This window comes from Pseudomyrmex gracilis, unplaced genomic scaffold (genome assembly GCF_002006095.1).
Source record: "Pseudomyrmex gracilis isolate BER0280 unplaced genomic scaffold, ASM200609v1 scaffold_2, whole genome shotgun sequence".
NCBI classification, from domain to species: Eukaryota; Metazoa; Arthropoda; class Insecta; order Hymenoptera; family Formicidae; genus Pseudomyrmex; species Pseudomyrmex gracilis.
Window position 1 is genome coordinate 904,586 of NW_018020586.1, and position 23,925 is coordinate 928,510.

The 23,925-nt window shown below is 44.5% G+C and overlaps 1 protein-coding gene across 3 annotated transcripts in view; it reads right to left on the bottom strand.

Annotated features, from left to right (window-relative positions):
* Window positions 1-1,718: 1,718 nt before the first annotated feature.
* The window catches only part of LOC109854436 (protein Fe65 homolog), a 43,349-nt gene continuing 21,142 nt past the window's right edge, over window positions 1,719-23,925 (bottom strand). The window contains exons 3-14 of one of the 3 annotated variants that reach the window (XM_020427521.1): window positions 7,996-8,151; window positions 5,258-5,487; window positions 4,673-4,791; window positions 4,426-4,538; window positions 4,143-4,341; window positions 3,801-3,928; window positions 3,644-3,649; window positions 3,293-3,543; window positions 2,956-3,158; window positions 2,702-2,878; window positions 2,448-2,618; window positions 1,719-2,355 (exon numbers count right to left, since the gene is read on the bottom strand). In XM_020427521.1, coding sequence (XP_020283110.1) covers window positions 2,469-2,618; window positions 2,702-2,878; window positions 2,956-3,158; window positions 3,293-3,543; window positions 3,644-3,649; window positions 3,801-3,928; window positions 4,143-4,341; window positions 4,426-4,538; window positions 4,673-4,791; window positions 5,258-5,487; window positions 7,996-8,151 — 1,732 coding nt within the window. In that variant the 3' untranslated portion in view covers window positions 1,719-2,355; window positions 2,448-2,468. Of the gene's footprint in view, window positions 2,375-2,447; window positions 2,619-2,701; window positions 2,879-2,955; window positions 3,159-3,292; window positions 3,544-3,643; window positions 3,650-3,800; window positions 3,929-4,142; window positions 4,342-4,425; window positions 4,539-4,672; window positions 4,792-5,257; window positions 5,488-7,995; window positions 8,152-23,925 lie in introns of all 3 variants that reach the window. The other 2 variants (XM_020427530.1, XM_020427538.1) reach the window with 2 other exon arrangements.

Sequence of the window (23,925 nt, forward strand, 5' to 3'; positions counted from 1 at the left end):
AGGAATATTTTTTTTTTTTTTTTCCGTTCGCGACGTTCCATTTCTGAACCAGCGGCGAGTCATACTTTGTTTTTTTTTGTTTTTACGCATAATCGTCATCAGTGCGCACGCGTGTAAACACTGTAGAGGTGTGGTGGACATGGATTGTGAATTCGCGGTGCGTTTGTGAATTTTAAATGTTATCGCAAGAAAACGGTGCGCACCACGAACCGGTGTGGGCAACCGTTTTTTTTTTTCTAAGTTTCTACAAACAGCGGGCGATCGCTAGTGCGAGGTGCATAGCTTGTACATACGTATCTTCCTAAGTACGCGACGTATGTATGTGTTTTTTATTTTTATTTGTATTTTTTTAGATGTGTAAAACGTCCTAAATTGTACACTCGACTCTTCATGTAACAATGTTTGTATGTGTGTGTATGTTTTTTTTTGTACGAACAATACCTCTCGCATGCATCTAGTTTTTTTTTTTTTTTTTTTTTGAACAGTGATCATCGGCAAAATTGCGGTGGCCTGATATGCATACGATTCGTCGACTGCAACTCGTCGTGCGCCTACGATGCGTCTAGCGACAATAATTATCATTTAACGCGTTCGCGGATATTTAATTATCATCGAGGATAATAATAATAATAATCGTTATTACATACCACCGTTATTTTAAATTCAGTTCGATAGTTTTTATTTTACCCGCGCGCGGACGTAAAAATCTCGCGCCGTGGTGTTTAGTTTTTTTTTTTTTTTTTTGGATAATATAACATTACACCCCGCGCGATTATATTGCGCGCGTGCCAAAAACGACCGACTATACGATCACGTGTGACTGCGGAATATCGTTGCGCACCACTAATTCTCTCGCCTACAACACTGCCCCCCCTCCCTCCAAAACCCCTACGAAGTCTAAAGGACGGTCGCGGTATAAGTATTTGTCGTATCGGCTTCTGTGATTTCTGAGGTGCTGCTGCAAGCTCTTTCCCTATATAAAGCTCCTACTAATTCGCCATAAAAAATAAACTCCCTATCGGCCGTCGTGTAAACGTGCGTGTATTTTTTTCTTTTTTTCTTTTTAAATATTCATTGGAATGTCCGCGGACGTGTCGCTGCGATCTTTCTCAATGGTGTTCCCTCCTTCCGCGCAGAGTCGCCGCGGGAAAAAAAAAAAAACGGCACGTCCGCGCGAGACACTCGGTATAAATCGCGGTGCGTGCGTGTGTCAGTGTACGTGTCTCTGTGTGTATGTATGTGTGTTTGTATGCGTGTGTGCGTGCAAAAGTGCGTTTCCCACACGCGCGAGTATGTGTCCTCGCGTACATCTTCCTTCCTTCCTTAACACTCAAGAATCACACACATACATACATCATGCACGCACAACGCACGCACGCGCACACACATACCCGTAATGTGTGTATATATATATTATATTTATATATATATATATATATATATATATTTATATACGCAAGCTCTCTATAACTCTCCTCGATTCTCCTCGAATGCCTTCGCGGATATACGCTTACTTAACTACTACGCTAACTACAGCTGCTCACACTCACTCCCCGCGGACACGCACACACACAGCAATGACAATTCGCTCGCGACAAAAAAATCTCCTCTCGTTTTCTCGCACCTAACTAAAACCTTCCCGTTCTCTTTCGCGAGTTGATTAAATTTAGCGCAATTTAAATCACCACCTTGTATATATACAGATGACTCTTGTGTTCTCTTTTTTTTTTTTTTTTTTTTTTTTAACTCTTCCGATTTCTCTTCTCCGTTTCTTTTCTAATCTTACGTTTTCTTTCCTCCCCTCCCCTCTGTCAATTCCACGCAAATGCGCCGCCTTTCAAAAAGATGGTCGCGACAGAATTGATCCGACATCTCCGCCGTTTTTGTATTTTTTTTCTTCTTTCCGAAACACAGACAACGGCAAAAATACTCCCGCAATTGCTCTCTCTCATTTCTTCATCGGACGCAGCGTTAAACATACATAACGACATATCGACATAGGTAAGCGTAGTCCACTATAGCTGTGGTGTAGCACTCTGCGGAATTGTTTTCTTGTATTTTTTTTCTTTTTTTTTTTTGCGAAAATTCAGTCGTTTATACGTCAAGTGAAGAAAGTACATCCATTTGCTCTGCTGACCCGCCTCCCGGCGCGCGTCAGACACGCCTCGTCCTCGCGTCTATTTAGGGGTTGCTCTCCCAGCGGGCGAGTTGTATACGCCTGGTGTCCAGAGAGGGCGAAAGCAGCGACTTGAGGGACGCGCTCGGCGGCGAGCCACCGAAGTACTTGAGGGTCAACGGCGACTGCAGATGCCTGTGTCGGATCACCTCTCGCTCAGCAGGCAGTGGCCAGAGTTCCTAGCGAACAATCGGAGAACTGATCTGATTAGTAAAAACAAAATATCGCAATATTCCTGAAGTGTTTTCCGTGCAATTTCAATGTGGTTTACCTGCAGCGAGAGAGCCTCGTCTCAGGACTCGCCCTGCTTATTTCTGCGACCAGTCAGGGACCCGACCAAAGACTTGAGCGTCGCACCTAATCCTCTACCGCTCGGAGTGTTGAGACTGTTAGCGTTTCTAAAACCTTGTGGATGTGCGTCCAAACATTTTTGGTACCTCAGCTAAAACAAGGGAAGAAATGTCTCTTCGATTGGAGTTTCATTTACTTTTACTTATGTTTCGCAGTATAGATCATGATTCTTACCTTGCAAGCAGCTTCGATTGTCTTGCAAAGGGCTCCACTGCTAGGCTCGCAGTTGAAGACGTGTGCGATGAACAGGTCCTGCGCGGTGTGCATGATGAAGGCGCACTGCTTCACGTTGCGACCGATACCGAGGAACGACAGGTAGCGCACTCGACACTCGGCAATGAGCTTGTCATCCTGCGCGAATTTATGAATTTTGTAAGGAAATCAAGTTTTTGCTTCACGATTTTTCGAACATTTTTAATTTTACTCACGTTCGGCGTGTGAATGGAAATCATGCTAGGAGCTACAGCAACGTTGACGTTTCGCCACTGATTGATCGGCGTGTTCGCCACGATATGTTCTATGGCGTCATTCAAGACTTCCATGCCAGTCGCTTGACTGACCTGCATCGAACCGAGATATTGCGCTCGCAACACTTTTTTCGGCTCTTCCATCGGCGTCGGAAAGGATTGTGCTGCGCGCAGAAAGAAGATAGAGATATTTAATTTTTTTTTTTCGAATAAAATATTGCTCTCGTCAATTCACGACATTTCACACAAAATGTAATTTCGAAAAGATAACAAAAGAATTTTATCTGAGATCACTTACTGACTAGTGCCTGACCATTTCTATGGAAGCGCCGATGTTCAGTGGGCAGGTTCGTGGGTCTGGTGGCTAGGCTCGTTCGGCCGTTTATGTCCACCGGTTTCGCGAGATTCTGATGCTGGGAACGTTCGATCATTATCTTCTTGCAGATGTCGCGAAGCGTGTTCGCGATGGTGCGCGCCGGTATGTCGCAGCGAAACACGTGGCACATGTGTTTCCGCGTCGATCGGTCTCTTGCCACGTAAGCAAAGTCCCTTAAACAGCGTGAATTGTTTTTTTTTTTTTTTATTTTATTCCTCGTCATGCAAATAATTTATTTCTTATATTTTATTTATATTTCCTCATGTCGCTTACCTCTCGCTGTCACGCCCGTCCAAAACCAAGCAAACAATCATGAAAACAACGTAAAAATACACATTAGTAACATTACGTCTTTCGTTTCAAAAACTTCAAAAGTTCTAAGTCGCAGAATTCGCTTTCCTAATTTGCTCGAAGGTAATAATTCACTCACCGACAGTGATCTCTCCCCACACCCCACACCCTGACTGTGTGAATAGGCTGTGTGTTGAGTACAGTGAGATTCTCCGGATCGATCAGCTTGAGTGCGCCCTCGTCCAGGTCCATAAATAGATCCTTACCCTGAAATATTTTGTAACGTATCCCTCATCGCGCGTTTACCGGTGAAATCAATAATGCTGTGTCAGTAACTCAAAGGAGGACCCCGAACGTCCCAATTATGTTTTTGAAGGTCACATCTCTAATTAAAATTTTCCGTCTTTCATTTACACGTTTTTGTTGTTCTGTTATAAATTTTACTTGTTAAGTAAATAAAAATAAAAGAAAAAACACTTACATCGCCCCATCGCCCGACGACGTCCAGGAGATCGTTTCTACCTAATGAGAGATCCACGATACATTTGTTCACAGCCTTGCTGCTTCTCTCGGGCGTCAGATCCTCTTCCGCGATCTCCGTCCAACCCAACGATCGCACGGCGAATCTGATCGGCTTGTCTCTGCCCTCCGAATCCGCTCTGGCGGGGTAGCTTCTTCGTCTGAGGAAACGACAAACGAAATAATAAAACCGCTGACCGATCGTCACCAAGACGCGAGAGAAAACAAAAACAAAGTTCACTCACTTAAGCGCTAATTCGACTTTCCTCTTGTTCTCTAATTCCTGATCCAGGGCCGAGCTTGTGTTGCTGCGAGTCACCGTGTTCACCATGCCGCTCAGAGTGTGAAAATTGTTTATCTGCGACGCAAATAAAAAAAAAAAAAAAAATTGCACGTTGCACGAAATTGTTGTTTGTTATATAAACAAACAAAAAACAACAAATCAGGACGCATTTTAATAGATTCTGTGTGCGTGTGTTTGTTTTTACTCACGCTATCGTTATCCTTGACCAAGCTCCGACGCGCCTCCGATTTTGAGTGCAACGGAGCCTCCGGCGGCTCTCTTTGAATATTGCCGCTCTTCACGTGCCAGTAATAAGGTCCGTTCTCGTCTGAAATAACATTCGATCGATCGCGAAAGAGTTCGAATTTAAAACGGTCGCACGTCGAAATAGTCACGTACTACTTTTTTAGTCGTCATCTTCTCTCGTCGACGTATCGTTTTTCACACGTCAACGAGAGGGAATAAAAAACGTAAAGAAAAATTAAGAAAACGACGCAAATCAATAAATCACATCCTTCAACAATTAAAACGCTAATTAAGTAGATATTTTTGACTAACTTTGTTGTGACAATTAATAAAATCATTAATTAATAAAATTATTTCAAACTTCATTCTGCGTTCAAAATTCCGAAAATATCCATTTGATACGAGGGAATCGTGCGTCATCGCGCATAGTAATATTTAACGCTAAATAGGATCCATTATGCTTCTTCCAGCTCAGAAATATCGATCGCCGGCACAGCTACGTTGTACGTGTATATATATGTGTGTGTGTGTGTGTGCTCGATACTTACCCTCGTGCTTCTGCCAACCCGGTGGCAGATTCTCGTCTTTGTCCTCGGAATCGGTGCTATCCACGTCCGTCGGTTTCTCCTGGATATTGTCCTGCAGAATCGCATTGTTCTTCTGTTCCTTCGGTTGTCGTCGCTTCACCGGCACCGCGTACAGCTCGCTGTTCAGGCTACCCTCCACGTGCGGCACACCGCCCATCTCTGCAGTTTCGTTGTCGGGTTTCTCGCAGTAACTGCGGACCAAGATAAAGAGGACGCGATTCATCCCGGAAGTTCGTCATCGGAATAACGTCAGACAACACAAAAAAAAAAAAAATGTCTAAAAGCGACTTGTTTAGCCCTCGGAGAGCGCATTCTTCGGAGAGCTGCGGCTCGATTACTTCTGGCCGATGTTTTACTGAATAACCAGTCTCTTCAGCGCGCACAATTGCATGTGTTTTTAATTAAAAATGGTTTTTAATATTTTCTTTTATTATTTACATTTTTTATTATTTAATCGTGGGTACAACGTAAAAATTATTCACCGAGTGACTCGGCCAACAATTTGAAGAACGTCTGGATAAGTTTTCGGACGTCTTTTAAAGAATTTTGTTGTATTGTCTGTATTTTTGGTTTAATCTACAGGCGGATTTTGCTCTGGTGTGCTGCATGTAGGTTAATACACAATAGAAGCGAGTATAAGAAAAAGTGTTGACATGCTTTTAGATCCATCGTAAAGTTTCGAATTCTGCGCGTGCATTTTTACAGATAGACAAAAAAAAAAAAAAAAAAAAAAAAAAAAAAAATGACGAGAGTCGAGATTTTTGGCTTCGGAATCGAGAGTGATTATAAAAAATTGAAGGTAGGGATTGTTGTTCCGACTCTCATTTAATCGGAGAGAGAGAGGAAATCATACAGTGCAGAGACTAGAAATTTGTTTGCAGCGTCACACTACGAGAAGCTTGAAAAGAAACATTCATTTTTCTACTTCGGGTTTCTATTTTGGATCTGGAAAACATCGCTCTTGATGACCGCTACTACTCTACTTTATTCTCGGTTCCGTTTACGATTTAATCTGCATATTTAAATTCGTCGTGAATCGTCACAAAGGCTGGTCACGCGACCAAGTTGCTCGGTGAAATTCTCCCCTTTCTTCCTCTCTTTCTCTCATTCCCTCTCGTGGGTGGTTACAACGTGAAAATCCACGGGGTCGCGTGACTTTGGCGAATTTCAGCCCGCGACATTTCGGGACCGAACTAACTGATGTGATCGCCGAAATAATCGCGGTGCTGATGATTTATCGCGCCGACGATTGTCCGACGGTTTCGCGTTTGTTTCGCGTTTTCCCCTAATCTGTTTTCCGACCGGTTCCGTCGAATGCCGTTCACGGCGATCGTCATCGACTGCACGACCGAATGACAAATTGATTTCCGCTCGTTAGAGATCGTCCGTCCCATCTCTCCGCGCGATCAATTCTCCCCCGTGACAAAGTTTCTCCGCCGTCGCGTTTATCGCCGTCACGAGAGAAATCCTCGCGTGCCGATCAAACGCGACGCGGGTCGGTGAGAGATTATTTTTTACCGGCGGCCGTAAAAAGAAAAAGAAATGTCCTCCGCGAAGACAAATGATGTTTTCTTAATTAAATGTCGCGAATGATGTGCGTGAAAAAGAATATTGTCCTGGAATGAAGATAATTTATGTACGCGGCGAGGAAAAAAAATCGTAACAGGTGTCCGTCGTACCCAGCAAGTGCTAGTTCGCAAAAAAAACAAAAATCAAATTAAAATCAAATTAACAAAAAAAATACGGTCATCGGTTCCGACACGTGCGCAAACGGTTCTTTAAAAAAAAAATTATACGGTACTTTATTTATTGCATACGGTGTAGTGAGGGATGTATGAGTGAGATAACGTCTCGGAAAATAAGTGTGCGGTTCCAAGCAAGCGTTTCGCAAGTCAATAAGTGCCCGCGCTATATCTTTCGTCTGTCAAACTTAAAAGTCAGTTGAAAAGAACGAATACACTTTTCTCTTCCGTGTAAAACGTCAGGTTGCAACATACTTTCTATCTAAAGCAAGGTGCGCAAGAAGAAGGAGCAACAACTCTACTACTCGTAAATGAGTTTTTTTATTTTTACTTTGTAGTGTACGAGGACCCCGACACAAGTTCAACAATCCACCGGCGGCGTATAACATTTTGTTGTTATTTACTTTCTGACGCAAATACACGACAGATTTTGTTTGACATTCATCTTTCCACACACACACACACACACACACACACTCTCTCTCTCTCTCTTTTTGCTCACACACCGTAAAAAATTGAGAAATTAATTAAAAATCGTCTTAATGTATGCAATTGTTTATAAAATATTACAAGAATCACGTGTAGATAAATACAAAAAAGAAACTTTTGAAGAACACCGCGTCGTATGACTCGCTCGAAGTGAGAAGAAAACACGAATCGCGATTTTCGCGTAGTTTTGTCCGCACGCGTAGCAACAAAGTGCGACAATATAACTCGAATACACCGGGAGACTCTACAAACAGCTGCCTAGATTGCTCATATCGCGCGGATTAGGTTGCGTTTTGTCTCGAGATTCTCGTTACAGCGACAAACAAGAAGCAACAACTTGGGTACACAAAAGAGGACGGACAGTATAATGTATACAGGCAAGCGGATGATCAAGACGATCTGGCAAAAGGAAAGTTTGATGCTGGCGGTATGGGTACGACGAGACCAACCAACGCGTTTCGTACGTACTTTCTCAACCCGGAACTATCCGCAGTGTCGATCGATCCCGCGAATCCCGATTGTGGCGGCAGGATCGCGCCCGACAACGACGTGGACGACGAGCGGGGATTTCCGTTGAGGGTGTCGTCGACGAGGGCGGACTCCGCCACACCCTCACAGCCGTACCTGAATCAGTATCGTTCATGCAACGCATTACAAGAGAATGAATCGCATCGGCGATTATTCATTAAATAGCTGGCGACACAATCGCCTGTTAACCCTTAAGTGCGTCAAGTTCTTCGCACGATACTTTTCTACTGTTGTTATTTGTTCAATTTGTTTTGCAAAAGAGCATTTCAAGCATTTAAGGGTTAAACTCGACCTGGTCAAATTTATACTGCTATTTAGTGTTATTACTGTTTTCTCCAGCATTTTCCATTAATTCAGGTTTTAGAGACTAATTTAAATAAATGTTTGATAAAAAATGTTTTGAAAAACATTTGAAAATATTTAAATATTTGTTTATCATTAAGTTCTTGATTATTAATCGTATTTGTTTTATACGTATACACATATACAGAGAAAAAAGAGAGAATAAATATATTTTCAAAAATATTTTCCAAATCTTTTGTCGGTCTGTGCAAAAGTAATTCTCGTTGTTACTGTTGCAAATTTTTCAGTGTCCAAAATCTGGCTACATTTCTCTCTTCCTTTCTCTCTCACTCGAGAGATGGACTTCTATTGCGTTTTTTGTTGTTTCGCAGAAATTGCACGGCTGCAGGCATTTTAATTAACAATCGGAGAACCGAGTGCCAGGCACCGACGCGTGGTTAGTACAGGGTTGCTAACCATGTCGAAGTAATTAAGGGATTAGCCGAGCGGTTTGCTGACTAACGCCAGCTGCCTCTCCTGAGTATCGTTCGGGCATTATAGAGAAGCACCTAAGGGCCACGTTTCCCTTTGAACGTGCTCAAGGAGCACGGATACACCCGGACTTCGAGGCCTCTAATCGCCGGGATTATACAACGAACTACGCGAGTGCGCGAAAGAAAAACTTTTTCCCGACTTCTCGGGGTTGGTTTTCCGCTCGCGCGCGCGCGCGCGCAAAAAAAATAAAAAAAAGAAGTTCCATCCTTGCCGAGACGTTGAAAATTTAAGCGGGGTCGAAATACAAACAATGCAACGTTCGCTATAACCGGAACAGCAAATCCCGTCTCCGTTTGACAATCTCTTCAACTTGACGCAATTGCAACATTTAATTAACAAGTTTTTCTAAATCCGCGTTACGTCATTTTCATTATATAAATTTCTGTGTTAAGACTCGAACGCGTGAAACGTTGCGCATCGACACACATTCTCGGCGCATTCCCGACTTCGACTTAATTGCGCGATAATAACCGCGATAATTTCTCGTACGTGCCGCTAATTGGTGAACCCACTTCGTCACACTCGTAACAACGGGAGAAAACTGGTAATTGCGCGCTACGTGAGCGGCGTGAAAAAAAAAAAACATTTTTTTTCAAGTATTTCCGCGCGGCGTTGCACAGCATCGAGAATGGAAATGGAAATTTTCGTAGAAGACTGCCGCGAGAAGTTCGCGAAAAAAAATCGAGTAGAAATAACGTCCGAGGACGTTTCACGATTAGCATACGGAAAAGAAAGAGAGAGAGAGAGAGAGAGAAAAGAAAATCATGTTTAATTTAATTTACAAAGAAGCAAGAGGGACGACGACGAGAACGTCGCGAACGACATAATTTCGCGTAAGTATGTGGGTTAGGAATGGCACGAGAGAAAGGGGAGGTGCCTTGGAAATTCGCCAGAAGTTTCGCCACGGGATTCCCCTGTATTTTGTTAGGGGCGAGAGAGAGAGAGAGAGAGAGAGAGAGAGAGAGAGAGAGAGAGAGAAAGAGAGGGTGGCGCAGAGCGATCGATGAGATATCTGACGTGTCTGCGGGAATTCCTCGCTGTGTGTTCGATCGCCGCGATCAACCGGACCCGGGAATTCTTTCGACGTCGTGGGATGCATTCCCTTTCACTACGAAATTCCGACAATTCGTCGAATTATTAAACAAATATCCGCGCGACGCGCGTTTGATTCGCGACGTTATTAATTGATCGTGATATCGCAAATCCGAAAATCACACAATATCGAAATCGGAATGACGCACATACGCGATTCGTTTCACAGAGGAGAAACGTTAATTCGATTAGCCCGATTGTCCAATCGTTATTAATTCCGTTAATCTCGGAATTGGCGATATGTCGCAACGCTAGTAGAACCGGACAATTCGGTTATTGACATCAAGAGGGAAAGAGAGGGGGGGAAGGGGGAAATACGTCAATCGATCGACCGAGGCATACGTGGCGATCAATGATCGTCCGAATGGGCGACGATGCGGTTAATTTGAGCGAAACACTCCGCGAGATTCGCGTCTCGAGCGACCGTCGCCGATTCGATAATCGAAACGCGACACCTTACGTAAGACGCAAATCCGAAGAGAAACATTCGACGCGCGCGATTCGAAATGTTTCCAAGAGGAGAAAAAAAAACCGTGCGCGTAAAAACGAAACGTTCGTCCGTCCGGTAACAGGTGTTGGATAACACAGTCGGGAGTGCGTTAATCAATTAGCGAAAATAAACTAATCGTAACGACGGGAAATCCGGCTTTTGAAAGACGGCAATTGTAATCTAGACGGTGCGTCAACCGAGCTTTAGTCAGATGTAATTAAACCTCATTAGGTCGTAAGGTGAGCACCTGACGCACTTGGCAGAGGCCGTAAATTACATTGGCAAATCTCTCTCTCTCTCTCTCTCTCTCTGTCTGTCTCTCACCTCTATATCTCACCGCAGTATTCGCAATTTTATGGTTTCTGCACTCGCGGAACGCGGATTATTATCTTCTCACTGTATATTGCTATCGTCATAAATCACTTGTTTTCAGACACAGCACACGTGACTCAAATCAATGGATATCGGACGTCAAACGATCGTCGTTTCTTTAATCGCAGAAACAACATTACGTATAAAAAACGTTTAAGAAAAAAACAAGAACGGACGTTCGCATATTTTTACGATTTGTTTTTTTTACCATCAAACGATTGTGGAATTTTGCTGGTTTTGAAATCTCACACTAAGTAATTTAACACCGATACAATGGAGTTTCTGGTCGCGTCGAGTTTTAACTCTCTGCTCTTCGTATTTACGTAACCGCGCAATTTCTTTTTTTTTTTTTTTTTTTTTTACTACCCGCGGGACTCGACCGCAGTTTTGACTGAAATACAGAGAGACAGAAGGGGAGAACGAAAAAGGAGAACGTAGATTACAGTGTCGGAGGCTCGGTATTGCCTCTCTCTCTCTCTCTCTCTCCCGGGTGCCTGTAATTCTGTTGGTGTTTGTCGATCGGCAAAAAACAATGGCCGATCGAGCGTGACGTGGATATCAGCGAGGAGGAGTGTATATACCTTTGCGCGAAGAGAGTTCGAAGAGGAAAAGAAAGAGATAAAAAAAAAAAAAAGAAAGAAAAGCGAAAAAGCCTAGCGAGGAAAAAGTGGCGCACGGCAGAAAACACCGTGTATAGGGATGGACGTCCACACGGGGGCTCTTCGCGAAAAAGAGAAAGAAAGGAAAGAGACCAAAAGAAAGAGAGAAAGAGAGAGAGAGAGAGAGAGAGAGAGGTGAGGGGGCAGGTTGCTCTTCTCCACGCTCGATCAATACACACTACCAGCAGCCACCCGACCGACCCACCCTAACTCTCCACGTCTCTGCCCCACGGCACAACTCTCAACCACTATATGGCGCTCGTCCGCAACGTCACCCCATTTCGAGCTCTCTCTCTCTCTCTCTCTTTCGACTACAATTGCACATCTACATAGGATGACATGACCGAGTAGTCAATACAGATCGCCGTCGTATTGAAGGAGAGTTGTCATCGTCGTTTTTTTTTTTCCGGCTGAGTAACTCAACATTGACACTGCGATCGACGAGCGATCGGTGAGATCCAGAGGATCATCCCTGTGAATCTCATCGATGAGGACGCCAGGTGACGGAATTCGTTCACATCTGATGTCACAAAAAAAAAAAAATCGTAATCACGAAGCGATTACGACGTTACTGGCTGATGCTTTGCACAACGGTCACTATATATAGTTAGAATCTTATCGAAGTCGGGAGGAGGTATTCCCCACGGCCCTTTCGCCCCTTCGAGTGGCTGACGATATCGCGCATAGCTCGCCGAGGTAATTAAGTTTCAGCCGATCCGATGGGAGGAAGTCTCGAGGGCTTCAAAGAGCTTGCTCGTGCGGCTTCTCCAAATACATCGGCCGCCTCGCAATTAAGCCGCTATTACAATTCGCACAAAGACGTTTTACTTACACGCGAACTGGGAAGATTTTCTTATGTAGCGTTTTCGTCTAGAAAATTAGGTCTCGTAGTCTCTACAACAACATCGACGAAAAATAAGGCCAATGAGAGTCAAATTGCGAAACGTTGGTGTAAAAAAAAAGACTTTTCCCATCTGGTAAAACATCTTCGCAATTTCGATCCTAAAATTGGATCTCCGTCTCGATGTGAAAAGACTTAATACAATTTATGGATTAACGCCGTCGGAAAGGGGGAGAATCTCTCTCTCTCTCTCTCGCGTTAATCCGTTCCTTATTTAGACGAATCTTTACGTTTCCGCGGAAATCTCGCGCATCATCTAACAAAGCGATCTTCGCTTCGCGCATAATCCCACTTCTCGCAGCGTGTGTTTACGCAGCTAATTTTCTTTCATGCAAATACGCGCGCGCGCGCACCACTCTCTCTTATTAATTCCCTTCGCACTTCAAACGCAGTCTCTCTAACAGCGCGGCGCCCACCCTCGCGCGATTATTACTGATTCGCGCCGTCTTATTAAGATAAGCCCGAGCAAATCAGCACTAAAACTACACCGTGTATATATACACACCGTGTAGAGTACAACATGATCCCCTCGTTATCTCGCGGAAATAAGCTCGCTCGCTTCCTGAAGTCCTGACGTTTACCAGATGTTTATCTCTTCATCATCGGACGGAGACCGTCGTGAAATCCTCCACAACGGGGCCGCACGACGAGGACCTTTACGACGTATTACGAATCGCGTATTTCTCGCCGATGTTGCTCTTTTACGCACCGCAGCCCGTAAAAAGCTTTATGATCGGTCGCCGATAAATCGTCCGGCGCGCGAAACACGGTTAATAAAGTTTCGAGCCAATGGAGTATATTTTTTTCATCGAGAAGCTCCCGCTCGCTCCGCTTTACGAGCATGTTTCTTTTTTTTTTTTTATGAATCTCCCCTCGCGGTCCTTTCTCTCTCTTCATAATTACAATTTTGCTCGTTTCTTTATACGTACTCACTTTTCGTAATTTCTCTTCTTCCGTTTTATTATTTTTGTTAGTTTGATTATTGTCCGTTTTTGTTTATGTCGTGCTTGAGGCAACTTTTCCGGAACGCCTATGTAAAACGACATCATATATCTCTCTTTGTCATCCGGCACATCAATTCGCCTGATCGAAAATGCGATCAGAGCGAATCAGCATCCAGAGTGCGCGCGTGTTTTGGTTTTCTTTTAGAAAAAAAAAAAAAAAAAAAAAAAACAGGTAAATATGGGCGCAGTTTCATTGGTAGATATACGGCGTCGTCGCATTTTTCATATTTGATGTCCCGACCAATTGCATTCGAAGCGGGTACACCGTCCATGATATCGAATACTAATGAGTACGTGAANAAAAAAAAAAAAAAAAAAAAAAAAACAGGTACATACGGGCGCTCTATTTTTTTCCCCAGGACGGCGTCGTCGCATTTTTCATATTTGATGTCCCGACCAATTGCATTCGAAGCGGGTACACCGTCCATGATATCGAATACTAATGAGTACGTGAATATCAAATGTCTCGCGGATTAATAGAATATTAACGTTGCGCGCGCGCACATTTCACACGGTCATAAATTTCAACGAGCGATAAAAAAACTGTCGCGAGAGAAAAAAAAAACCGACGCGAAAAAGAATAACGTCCGATCCGATCTCTTCCGAGAGTTTCTACCTAACGCCCGTGTAAGACTATTATCACTGAGATCCTCGATCCCCCTTTCCCGACATATATCTCCGGGACGAGGCTATATTGGCGTGTCGCCGGAAACAGGCTGCATCCTGGACAGGACGATTCGTTCGCGTTTACGAGCGTCCTCGCTCCGGATTTCAGTTTTAGCCCGATAATCTCCAACGGCCGGGCATCTTCTGGCAAGACCTCAAGGAGCATTACTCTTTCTATCATTTCTCCCCCTACCCTCTTTCTCTCTCTCTCTCTTTCATTTTCTCTCCTTTGTGTCCCTTCCTTTTCTTTGTCTCTCTCGAACGTCGCTTTTTCACCCGGAGACTGTGGCGGAGAGTTTTTTCCCAAAGCCCGACGTGGGAGGACTTATCAAGCACGCCCGACTTTCTGGGGATTACGTCCTGCAGGTATTATCGAGGAGAAAGAGGTGTCCCCCCTCTGGGGAAGAAAAAGTAGTCCTCTCGCGGAAGATGGTACGCGACCAGGGAGATTCCATTTCCCAGGATTTATGGATGCGTCGCGCGAAAGAAGAGAGAGAGAGAGAGAGAGAGAGATCGAGCGAGCGAGCGAGCGAGCATGCAACTCGGGGATATCTCACACTCGTCCGTAATTTCTTCATACTTCGCGTTATCGCGCATCTCGGTATTTCCGCTGCGAACACGTGCCGACGAACAAGCGCCTCTCATTCACGAGACGTTTCTTCGCGGAAATTAAGGTGTAAATTAACGCGCGCATTTTTACGTCGTTCGAATTAAATTCGAAGGTCCATCTTGGTTTGCGTCTCTCGTACGTAGAAAAAGTTTTCCTTTTTTATCTCCTTGTAAAATCTAAAAAAAAAAAAAAAAAAACTATTGCGAAAGAAACACCTTGGCCAGTTCGAACTTTCGCGCTGAATTGAGTAACTCGCAGGACTTTATCCGCTTTTGTGTCTCTGGGATCAACACCGGGAGCAATAATAAAAATAATCGACATTTCATTCGGGTCGAAAGTGAGACACACTTGTGCAACCGAACCGTTTCGATCATCGATAACTACCGGTTTAATCCTCAACCGAGCGTTTCAGGGCGATCGAGATACGATCGTGCGAGGCGTGGCCGCATAACATAATCACTCGTGACAGACTCGCGCGTATACACGGGGTGTCCTTCTAATACTCTGCTTTCTCTCGTGTTGCGAATAAACTAAAAAATCGACAAGGACGCTCTCAAAGGTTAAACGCGTTTGTGATTTAGCGATGTGTGTGTGTTTGCAATTTATCTGCTCATTGTCGCGAATCGCGAGATAGAAATATGAAAGCGCGCGTTGCGCGTCTTTGTGCGAGACACACCGTGTATATTCCGTCGCGAGAGAGTAATTACGCGGTGCGTTCACCGTGAATTGTCGAGAGCTCGCGAGATCGAGGCCGCGCGAGGCCGTGGATTTCGCAAGTTAATGGACCACCCGGACGCGTCTTCTTTTATATTCGCGTATTGTTGTAAAACCTATGAAGGTCTCTAAGTCTGCACGTTGTAAAGGCGTGCGTTGAACAGAAATATCCGTTTCAAGAGCCTCTCGAGAAGCGACGATTAACGCGCGCGCGCGCGGACTAATCGCGCGGCTGTAACGACTCGCGCGGTTTTAAAACTCGCGTTTCTCGAACAATCGAATGTACTTAATCTCGCGCAAGTGAACAATTGAAGTATCGGCACAATTTTACACTACTTCTTAAAAATATGTTAAATTTTGTTTTCATCGACACAAATGTATTCCCGACTTTGGCGCGAAACGCGCGACCTGATTGGCCATTTGTTTGAATCGGAGAATGGCGGATAAATTCGCCGCTAACAGCGGAGACACGCGATTGTAATTCGCCCGATGTAACTCGCGCTAACTCGATTTGCCGCACAGAGTTGCGCTCAAATTCGTCGTTAACAAGACCGCACGTTCGATTGTGAGCTCACGCGACGCGACGATTACTCGATTCGTAATTTAGGATTCAGTAAACGAGACACACGAGCTCACTCACTCTCTCTCTCTCTCTCTCTCTGTGCGCAAAGAAGAGAAGCGCGTGATAAAAACAATATAGCTCGAATGTTTCCGCTAAAAGATGCGATAATATCGCTCGATGCGGGTATCTGTGCGCACCTGCTGTTATCTCGGAGAGCCTCTATTACCATTACCAGCACCTAATGCTTTCCGGGTGTTAATGGAAAGCAGACACGGTTACTACCAACGCCGACGGAGAAAGGGAAAACTGTGCGGATATTACGCGATGCTCTCGTAAAAGTGGTCGATGTGTTGCCAAGCGATCCGAAACGGCGCGATCGAGCGCCCTTTTGGGCGTCGCGAATTAATTAAATTTTATCGGGCGTTTAATACTCTGCTTCGGTTCTGAAAATTAAGTCGCGCGAAGCGCTTTACGAAATTGAAGTAAAATAATAATCGCGTCAAATAATAACCGCGTGAGTGAGAAAACGCGCAGATTGTTCCGCGACAATCCCCGAAATTATATTCAAATATCCGCGTTTCTTCATTGTTTCCCGGTTGTTTCCTTTTTTTTTTTTTTTTTTTTTTTTTTTTTTTTTTGTTTCATAGCGCCATTATGCAATTACGTCGGCGCAATCTTCGGCGCATTCCGTGACTATCTCGCGTCGCATTAGCGAGCGGCGCGATTATATTTTCACCGGCTTCTCTCGTTACGCAATAAACGCGAAAATGCACACGCGGCGCTCTCGCGAGTCATCGACTCGTACATGTGTAATTAACGCGAAACAAAAAAAAAAAAAAAAGTTCTTCTCGACAACGAAACGATTTTCACGAGCTTCGTAACTGTCCGTGAAACGGAGCGCGAATCAGCGGACACGATCTAATAAAGACTGCGGTACATTATCGCTCATTGACTCGCTCGCAAAATACATATTCCACCGGCACGCGGATTAATTTCCATAATTAATCTGGGAGACTGCGCGCGCGCGCGCGCTCACCTACCGCTAACGTTCAACTTTTTAACGGGCGCGATACTAACGAAGCGTAACCCAATTTACTCGCCTCCTCGGTCGAGAGAGAGAGACTCTCGCCTCGAATACTTCGGGATTAGAGAGACACACTCGCAGTCTGGTCCATTTTTAGTCGACGTAAGTCGGTTTCGTTTCAACTCGCCGTCTCATAAAGCGGCCTATCTTTAGCATAAAAGAAAGCAAATTGCCTCTCCGCTCGAGTCTGAATCTCAAATTGAGCACGTAAAAAACATTGACGTTTGTATGTAGTTTAATTACGCGAATATGATGCAAAATTCTTTCTTAATTTCCTTGAAAAAGGAAAAAAAAAAAAAGAAAAGACACTCATAATTGTTGCGGTGTTTTATTTAATTACTGATGTAAATTATCTCAATTTTACTTTTAAATACAAAAAATAACGTTACTGGACGTTAATATCCAGTCTCTCTCTCTCTCTCTCTTTCTTCTTACACGCGAGCGTTTTATTTATTACGTCTCGAAACATTTTGCCAGCCCATCAAGTCAGCACACGCGTGCATTTTAAACGCTCGCAATGCTCGCAATGCAACTTCGCGTCGGGAAATGCAAGCAATTCGCGAACTATGTAGTACTTCGTAGTCCAGCTGTTCTTGTCGCGATGTGAGTTGTCGCCCGATGTGCCTCTGGAAATACCACGGAGTTACTACCTACCTAACTTTGAGGATCAAGAGCTGAGGATTCTCTCTTCCCCTAAGCATACCGCGCGCGTGTGCGGCTAGGAAAACTACTTGATTCCGGTTGTCTTTGGAAATTAATGCGTTGTTCCCACAGAAACTTTGACGGCTCGATACGAGAATTAAATTAATAATTTTCGCTAATTTTAGAATAATCCCTTTCTGGGAGCGTGCAAAACGCGCGCGCACGCTCGTGCAAACGTAAATGCAACGCGATGAAATATTCAGCGTAATCGTCGAGCGGAAAATACGTGACGGATAGCGGCGGCAACGAATAATAATTTTCCGCGCACTCGTTTATCTCCGCGTGAATATTACACGGCGCCATTACGCTTAAATGTCCTTAATGCTACGTTGCGCGTTTACGCAGCAATTACCACTTTTATTGCGCGAAACACGGGACGACATTTTTTTCCGAATGCAACATGTGACGAAAACACTCGTGTCGGTCAAGATTAAAAGGACGACGAGAGAAACGCGATGAAGCGCCACACGAGACATTCGATACGTATGTACGAGCGTTAGATTTTACGGAATCCAATGACGTACCGCCGTTTGTTTCAAAGGTCTTGGTGGAAGAAGGGAACGCGGACGATCAAAGGGGAACAAGGTAGATTGGTCGGGGAGACGATCTAAGGCGGACGTCGGGGGAGTGAGATGAGGGAAAGGATCAGACGCGTGAAGTGGATTCTAATTTTAGAAGGGAGCGGGATTACGCCTGTCTCTCGCCCGACGATGACAGAAGCCTCGTATAAAGCTGACACACACACACACACACACATACACATTCGAGATGAATCAAGACGAGCGCGCTCGACGCTCGGCGAAATATATCATCATCATCATCATTATTATTATTCTTTCCTCGACGTCCTTCTGCCATTTGCAGAAAAAAAAATAATCACCGACTCTTTTACGGCGCGTTTAACATGTCACGCTCGCAGAAAATGCGCGCGCATAATTATTTCCGATGTTAAATTAATCGCAAATATATATAAACAAGAGATCGTCGAAAAAAAAAAAAAAAAAAACTCGTCCTCTCGTTACGGTTATGATGATCGATCTCGATACATTGCACGTTCCGCGCGTATTTAGAAAGTTCCGCTCCGTTATAATAATAATTTATCATCTCGGCGCTGCCGAGAGAAACCATTAATTATCAACGAGACGAGCGATTTATTCGTTGGTCCTGTAACTCGGAATGAAAATTTTCCGGCTGTCATGCTCGAACGCACGTTTTCAACGCACGTGCAATTTTCGCAACCACGTGAGTTTGACACTCACGCACACACGCGTAAATTTCGGGGAGAGAGAGAGAGAGAGAGAGAGCGGAATTCCATTAAACTGCGTACCGTTTATAAAATCCGAGGCGCGATTAACGCCGCTATTGAACGAATGACTGCAACGACGGGAGATTGGGGTTTTGAAAATCACCTCCGAGCAACGGAAGCGGAGAGGGTGAGCGGAGCGAGTCTGCAAACACGAGTGCCCTAGACGGCTTTAATTAACGATTGTCGCGAGAACAAAATGGCAAAGTGGCTCGGTGTTGAGAACTCGCATTGTGTGGATACTGGGGAGGGGGGAGGGGGAGGGATGTCAAAAAAAAAGAGAGAGAGAGAATCGTTTATTTTACCATTCAGCTACAGTTTTTCCAAACGAATTACCGAACAAGGCACACTCGTCGAATGTGATTTTCTTTTCGTTTTCTGATTCCGTGTTTTTTTACTCTCCTTGAAACTCAAAAGTGACAATGAATGAAAAAATACTGTGTTTTCTAAAATGAATGAGCTTCAAAATCAATTTCAATTGGAATCGAATCGGCGGTTGAATGACAGTATAGTTATTCCTCGCAAGTCCGTTAATGACGCTCTAAGATACGATACGCGCTGATATTGAGGAAAAATAAAAAAACACTTTTCTTCTATCGATATATCAATCAGAAATCGTCGACATTTATTATGTCGAAAACTCCCACTGAAGCGAATAGTTTTGTAAGTCTAATTTGCTCGCAATTACGAGTATTTAATTACGAGGCCGTTAAAATGTTTGAATTCCGATAACCCGGTCTCGCGCATCAATTGTCGTATTTTCCGCGTCAATGAAGCGAAAGAGTGAGAGGCAGATCTTGACAACAGGCAGACGAAAATTTCGATCGCGCGCGCGGAATTATTTTACGAGTAATTGTTCAATTATCAAGCGACACACAAAGAAGCAAGTGCGTCGTCGATACAATGCACGAGAGAGAGAGAGAGAGAGAGAGAAGAAGAAGAAGAAGAGAGAAAGAGAGAGAGAGAGAGAGAGCGGCTGCTGCAGTCATCGAGCTGGGCGCGCGCGCGCGCGCGCAATCCCCCGCGCGCTTTTATACGTAATAACGCAGCCACGCGCGAGGACGGCTTTTATCGATCACCTCTTTTCGTGTCTGCCGCCACCTCCTCGTTCGTCGTTCTTCCGACTTCCTTTCGCATATCCCGAAACGCGAAACGGTATATAAACTCCGACACAACCGCGTTTAACGTTAAAAAGCTCAACGCGCGAACTACTCGCGCGTTGATCAATGCATCCTTCGTGGTGTCGGGAATCCTTAAATTTTATTTAGCTTACCCCGGGAAAACTATTCATGCTACGGTGCATTCGTCGTACCACACAAACCGCGTCTCTACAGTTTTCCTCTTCTTCCGTTCGCGAAGTTAGCATCTCTCGAAATTTCGCACTTCTCTGATTAGTTTTCGCTTTATTTCGAGGACTAATAGTGAAAGAGAGTTCCTCATAATTTATAAAAAAAAGTTGATTCAATACGCGAGGACGTTGCAAATTAAAAAAAAAAAAAAAAAAAAAAAAAACTCCGAGAGAGAGAATTTTCTCAGATAATTCCGATTCGGAACTCTGGTTCCGAGATTCAGAGAAGTTTTCCCGCTGAACAATAATTAAAGCTGCTACAAGTTTCGCGAGAATTTCGTGCATAAGTAACGTAACTAAAAGGTCACTCTAATTAGAGGTGTCATGATTTTACATTTTCTCAGTGAAATTTTCACGATTTTGAAACTGAAATATCAAACGTCAGCGACTCTTGTTATTTCAAAGCCGCGTCAGTTATTCGTCGCGTAATCGAATCGCCATTTGATCGCGCAATGTATTTTCTCTCGAACGGACACAAACGGTATGAAACAAAGTCAACATCTTCATTAAAACCGAATGTGTACGTGATGTTAATCGACAGTTTTCCAGGAGGAAAAACGTTTATTAATAATTTATAGACGCGCCCGCGTATATATTGAAGACCGGCAGAAAAGTGCTTTATTGCAGCCCCGCGTATCAGTTGCGCGCCGGCTCGATAACTATTTTCCGCTACCCGATCTATTTCACGGTACGGCGAGCAAAACGCGGATCTCGGGCTCCGGGATGAGAATTTGCCCGCGCCGGGTGAGACGCACTCACGAAGCGAGCGGAGCGTGCGCGTCAAGCCGGTGCGCGCGCGATCGGGGGTGCATTGTTATCGAAATTGCATCTGGTCGGCGGAGCACGCGCGCATACATCGCGCATTATCATACACGGATGACGGCGCGGCGGCGGCGGCGGCGGCGCAAAACGGCGGAACGACAGGATGAAGAATTTAAATTGCCGATAATCGAACCGCGTGATTCAACTCGCGTAATTACAGAGAGAGAGAGAGAGAGAAAGAGAACTCGTCAATCGAAACGACCAAGCGCGAGTAGTCAAACAAGCGGATGTTTTGATCGATTTTATTTCTCGCCCGCGCGCATGTGATTTTATTTATTAACTTCTCCTTTTAGATTTTTTAAAGATCGATTCTTTTTCCTCATCCGAGATGAGGTGTCGATGCGTGCATATACACACACACACACACACGTTAGATATTAGATAGGAGATGACCTTAAACACAGTTGCTCACATCGTTGCGTTTTGAGTGCAAGTTGAAAAAAACACGACAAGATCAATAATAATGTCGCGCTGGAATGTCTCGATAAAGATCAACGATGTTGCAAAAGAGGTTAAACGGGAGCTATTCTTATTTCGGTTCATTGGCAGTTTTAAACAGGAGCGTTGCGCAACGAGCCATATAGTCGCTCGTCAGTAGAGAAATTCGTATTGATCAGACGCAAGTAGGACTAACTCCGACAAAGATATGTAGGCTGTACATGACTAATGGTCGATGAATTAATCATTGACAAGTAAAAATAAATTGACGTAAAATGTCACATCTTATTTTTACGATTACATAAAAATAGAAGGTGGATATTTAAAAAAAAACCCAAGCGCGTTCATCGGTCGAACGTGCCTGGATCCAGGAGACCACGCACGGAGCACACGCACGGAAAATCAATATTTAACCTATAATTTCCCAGCGCGCGACTGGGGGAAGCTTTCGCCCCTTTCCCTGCGAGGGAAGATCGAACTCGATTAAATTTTTACGATCGCAATAGGAGAGAAGCATCGGAATGACTTACAGTCAGCTGCCGCAAAAATCGGCGTGCAACGGTAGTCGCGGCACAAGCTCAACCTCCACCCCACTAGGATTGTTATTCATTTAGAAACGGAGAATCGATACTCTCCTCCACCTAATTCCCTTTTTACCCTCCTTCCCCCCTTAGGTTGGTGGCCAACGTTGCGTGATCTCGGGTCTGGCCTTTTCGCCAGCAAGTCACTGTCAACACTTTTCACGTTAGCGGCGGAACGACGACGTATCGACGACCAGCTGATTCACCAACCATTGGGAAGGAGGAAAAAAAAACTGAGAATAAGCGAGACGCGCACGCGAGAAACACCACACACCTCGATGGTCGGCGACAGACTGAAACGTTCACGGCAAAACTAGGAGGGCCCCGCTCTCTCGGCCAACTTCGGCCGCGTTCGTGTTACTGTGTGACGTCATCGTACTGCCGTCACCGTGCCCGTATCATCGCGTGCCCTTACTACTGGTGCCGCGCGGTCGGCAGGTGCATCGCGATGCATTTTTCAGTCGCGGACGTTTCGCGACTTCTGCTCGAGCACGCCTGGCGCCGCGATAAATCGCGAGACGCGCGACTCGTCGCCGACAATTAGATAGACCGGCGACCGAGAAATTTATTTTCCCGCCGGATCGGTCGGCGAGTTCAAATACGTACCTATTACGTGCGGAACATTTCAGATCAAATTGTGACGTCTATTATTAGACGATCGATGCGATACTTGCGTGTTGTTTTAATGTAAAGAAATTTAAAACAAATGAGGCAAAAACTTTCAACGTATTTTTAAAAATTTTGTTTCATTCTCGCAAAAAAAACTTCTCGCTCGCCGACTTTCGAGCAAACGGGAGAAGGATCTCAAATAAAAGTTTTCCCCGAGACAAATTATCGATGGGAAGCGAGTCGAAAACAAGGGCGGACGCTTTTTTCCTCGTGTTTGCCGAGAAAGAAGTAGTTTTGTCTAATTGAGTAGATAAGGTGGAAAAGTTGCCGACAGGAAGAACGACTTGTTTACGACGATGAGGCTGTTTCCCCCACTGGATACAGACCCTCTTCCGCGAGATCTATGAGAACGATGACGGGAGAAGAGACGCAGATAGTATATATGTATATATATACACGCGCTTTCTCTCGTCCTCGCTCGCGCGATACAGCGCGGAGATTTAGTGGTCCGAAACACGGACGGGGGAAACACTATCGTCGACATGACGTTGGACACACTGGGAGTTACCCGCTCGTTTACGCACGGGAGCGAGGGGAAAAAATATTAAATGGACGAGCGTAAAGAAGGTTTATGACTTCCAATGACGCGACGAGGGTTTATTGGAAGATATTGACTGATTTCGCCAGAACGAGATTTCGGCCAGAATTGGACGCGCGCGATGCGTGTCAAAGTGTTCGTCGACATATCGATTCGCAGCGAGAGAATTTGAACAGATTATTTGTGTGTATGAACGCGACGTAAGATACATAAAAAAAAGCACTACGACAATATTTATAATTAACCAGCGCTATTATTATTTTTATCTCAACGTGTTGTGTCAGTAAACACAATCTGTCACCACGACAACAGCTAGTATACACGTCTTACAAACCATATAATACACATGATGTACATATGAGAGATGTCAGAAATAACGCATGAAAATCAAACTCAAAAAATAAAGAGAGAATATTGGTCCTGTCTTCTTGCCAATACTGGACCAATATTGGTCCTGTCTTCTTGCCAATACTGGCCC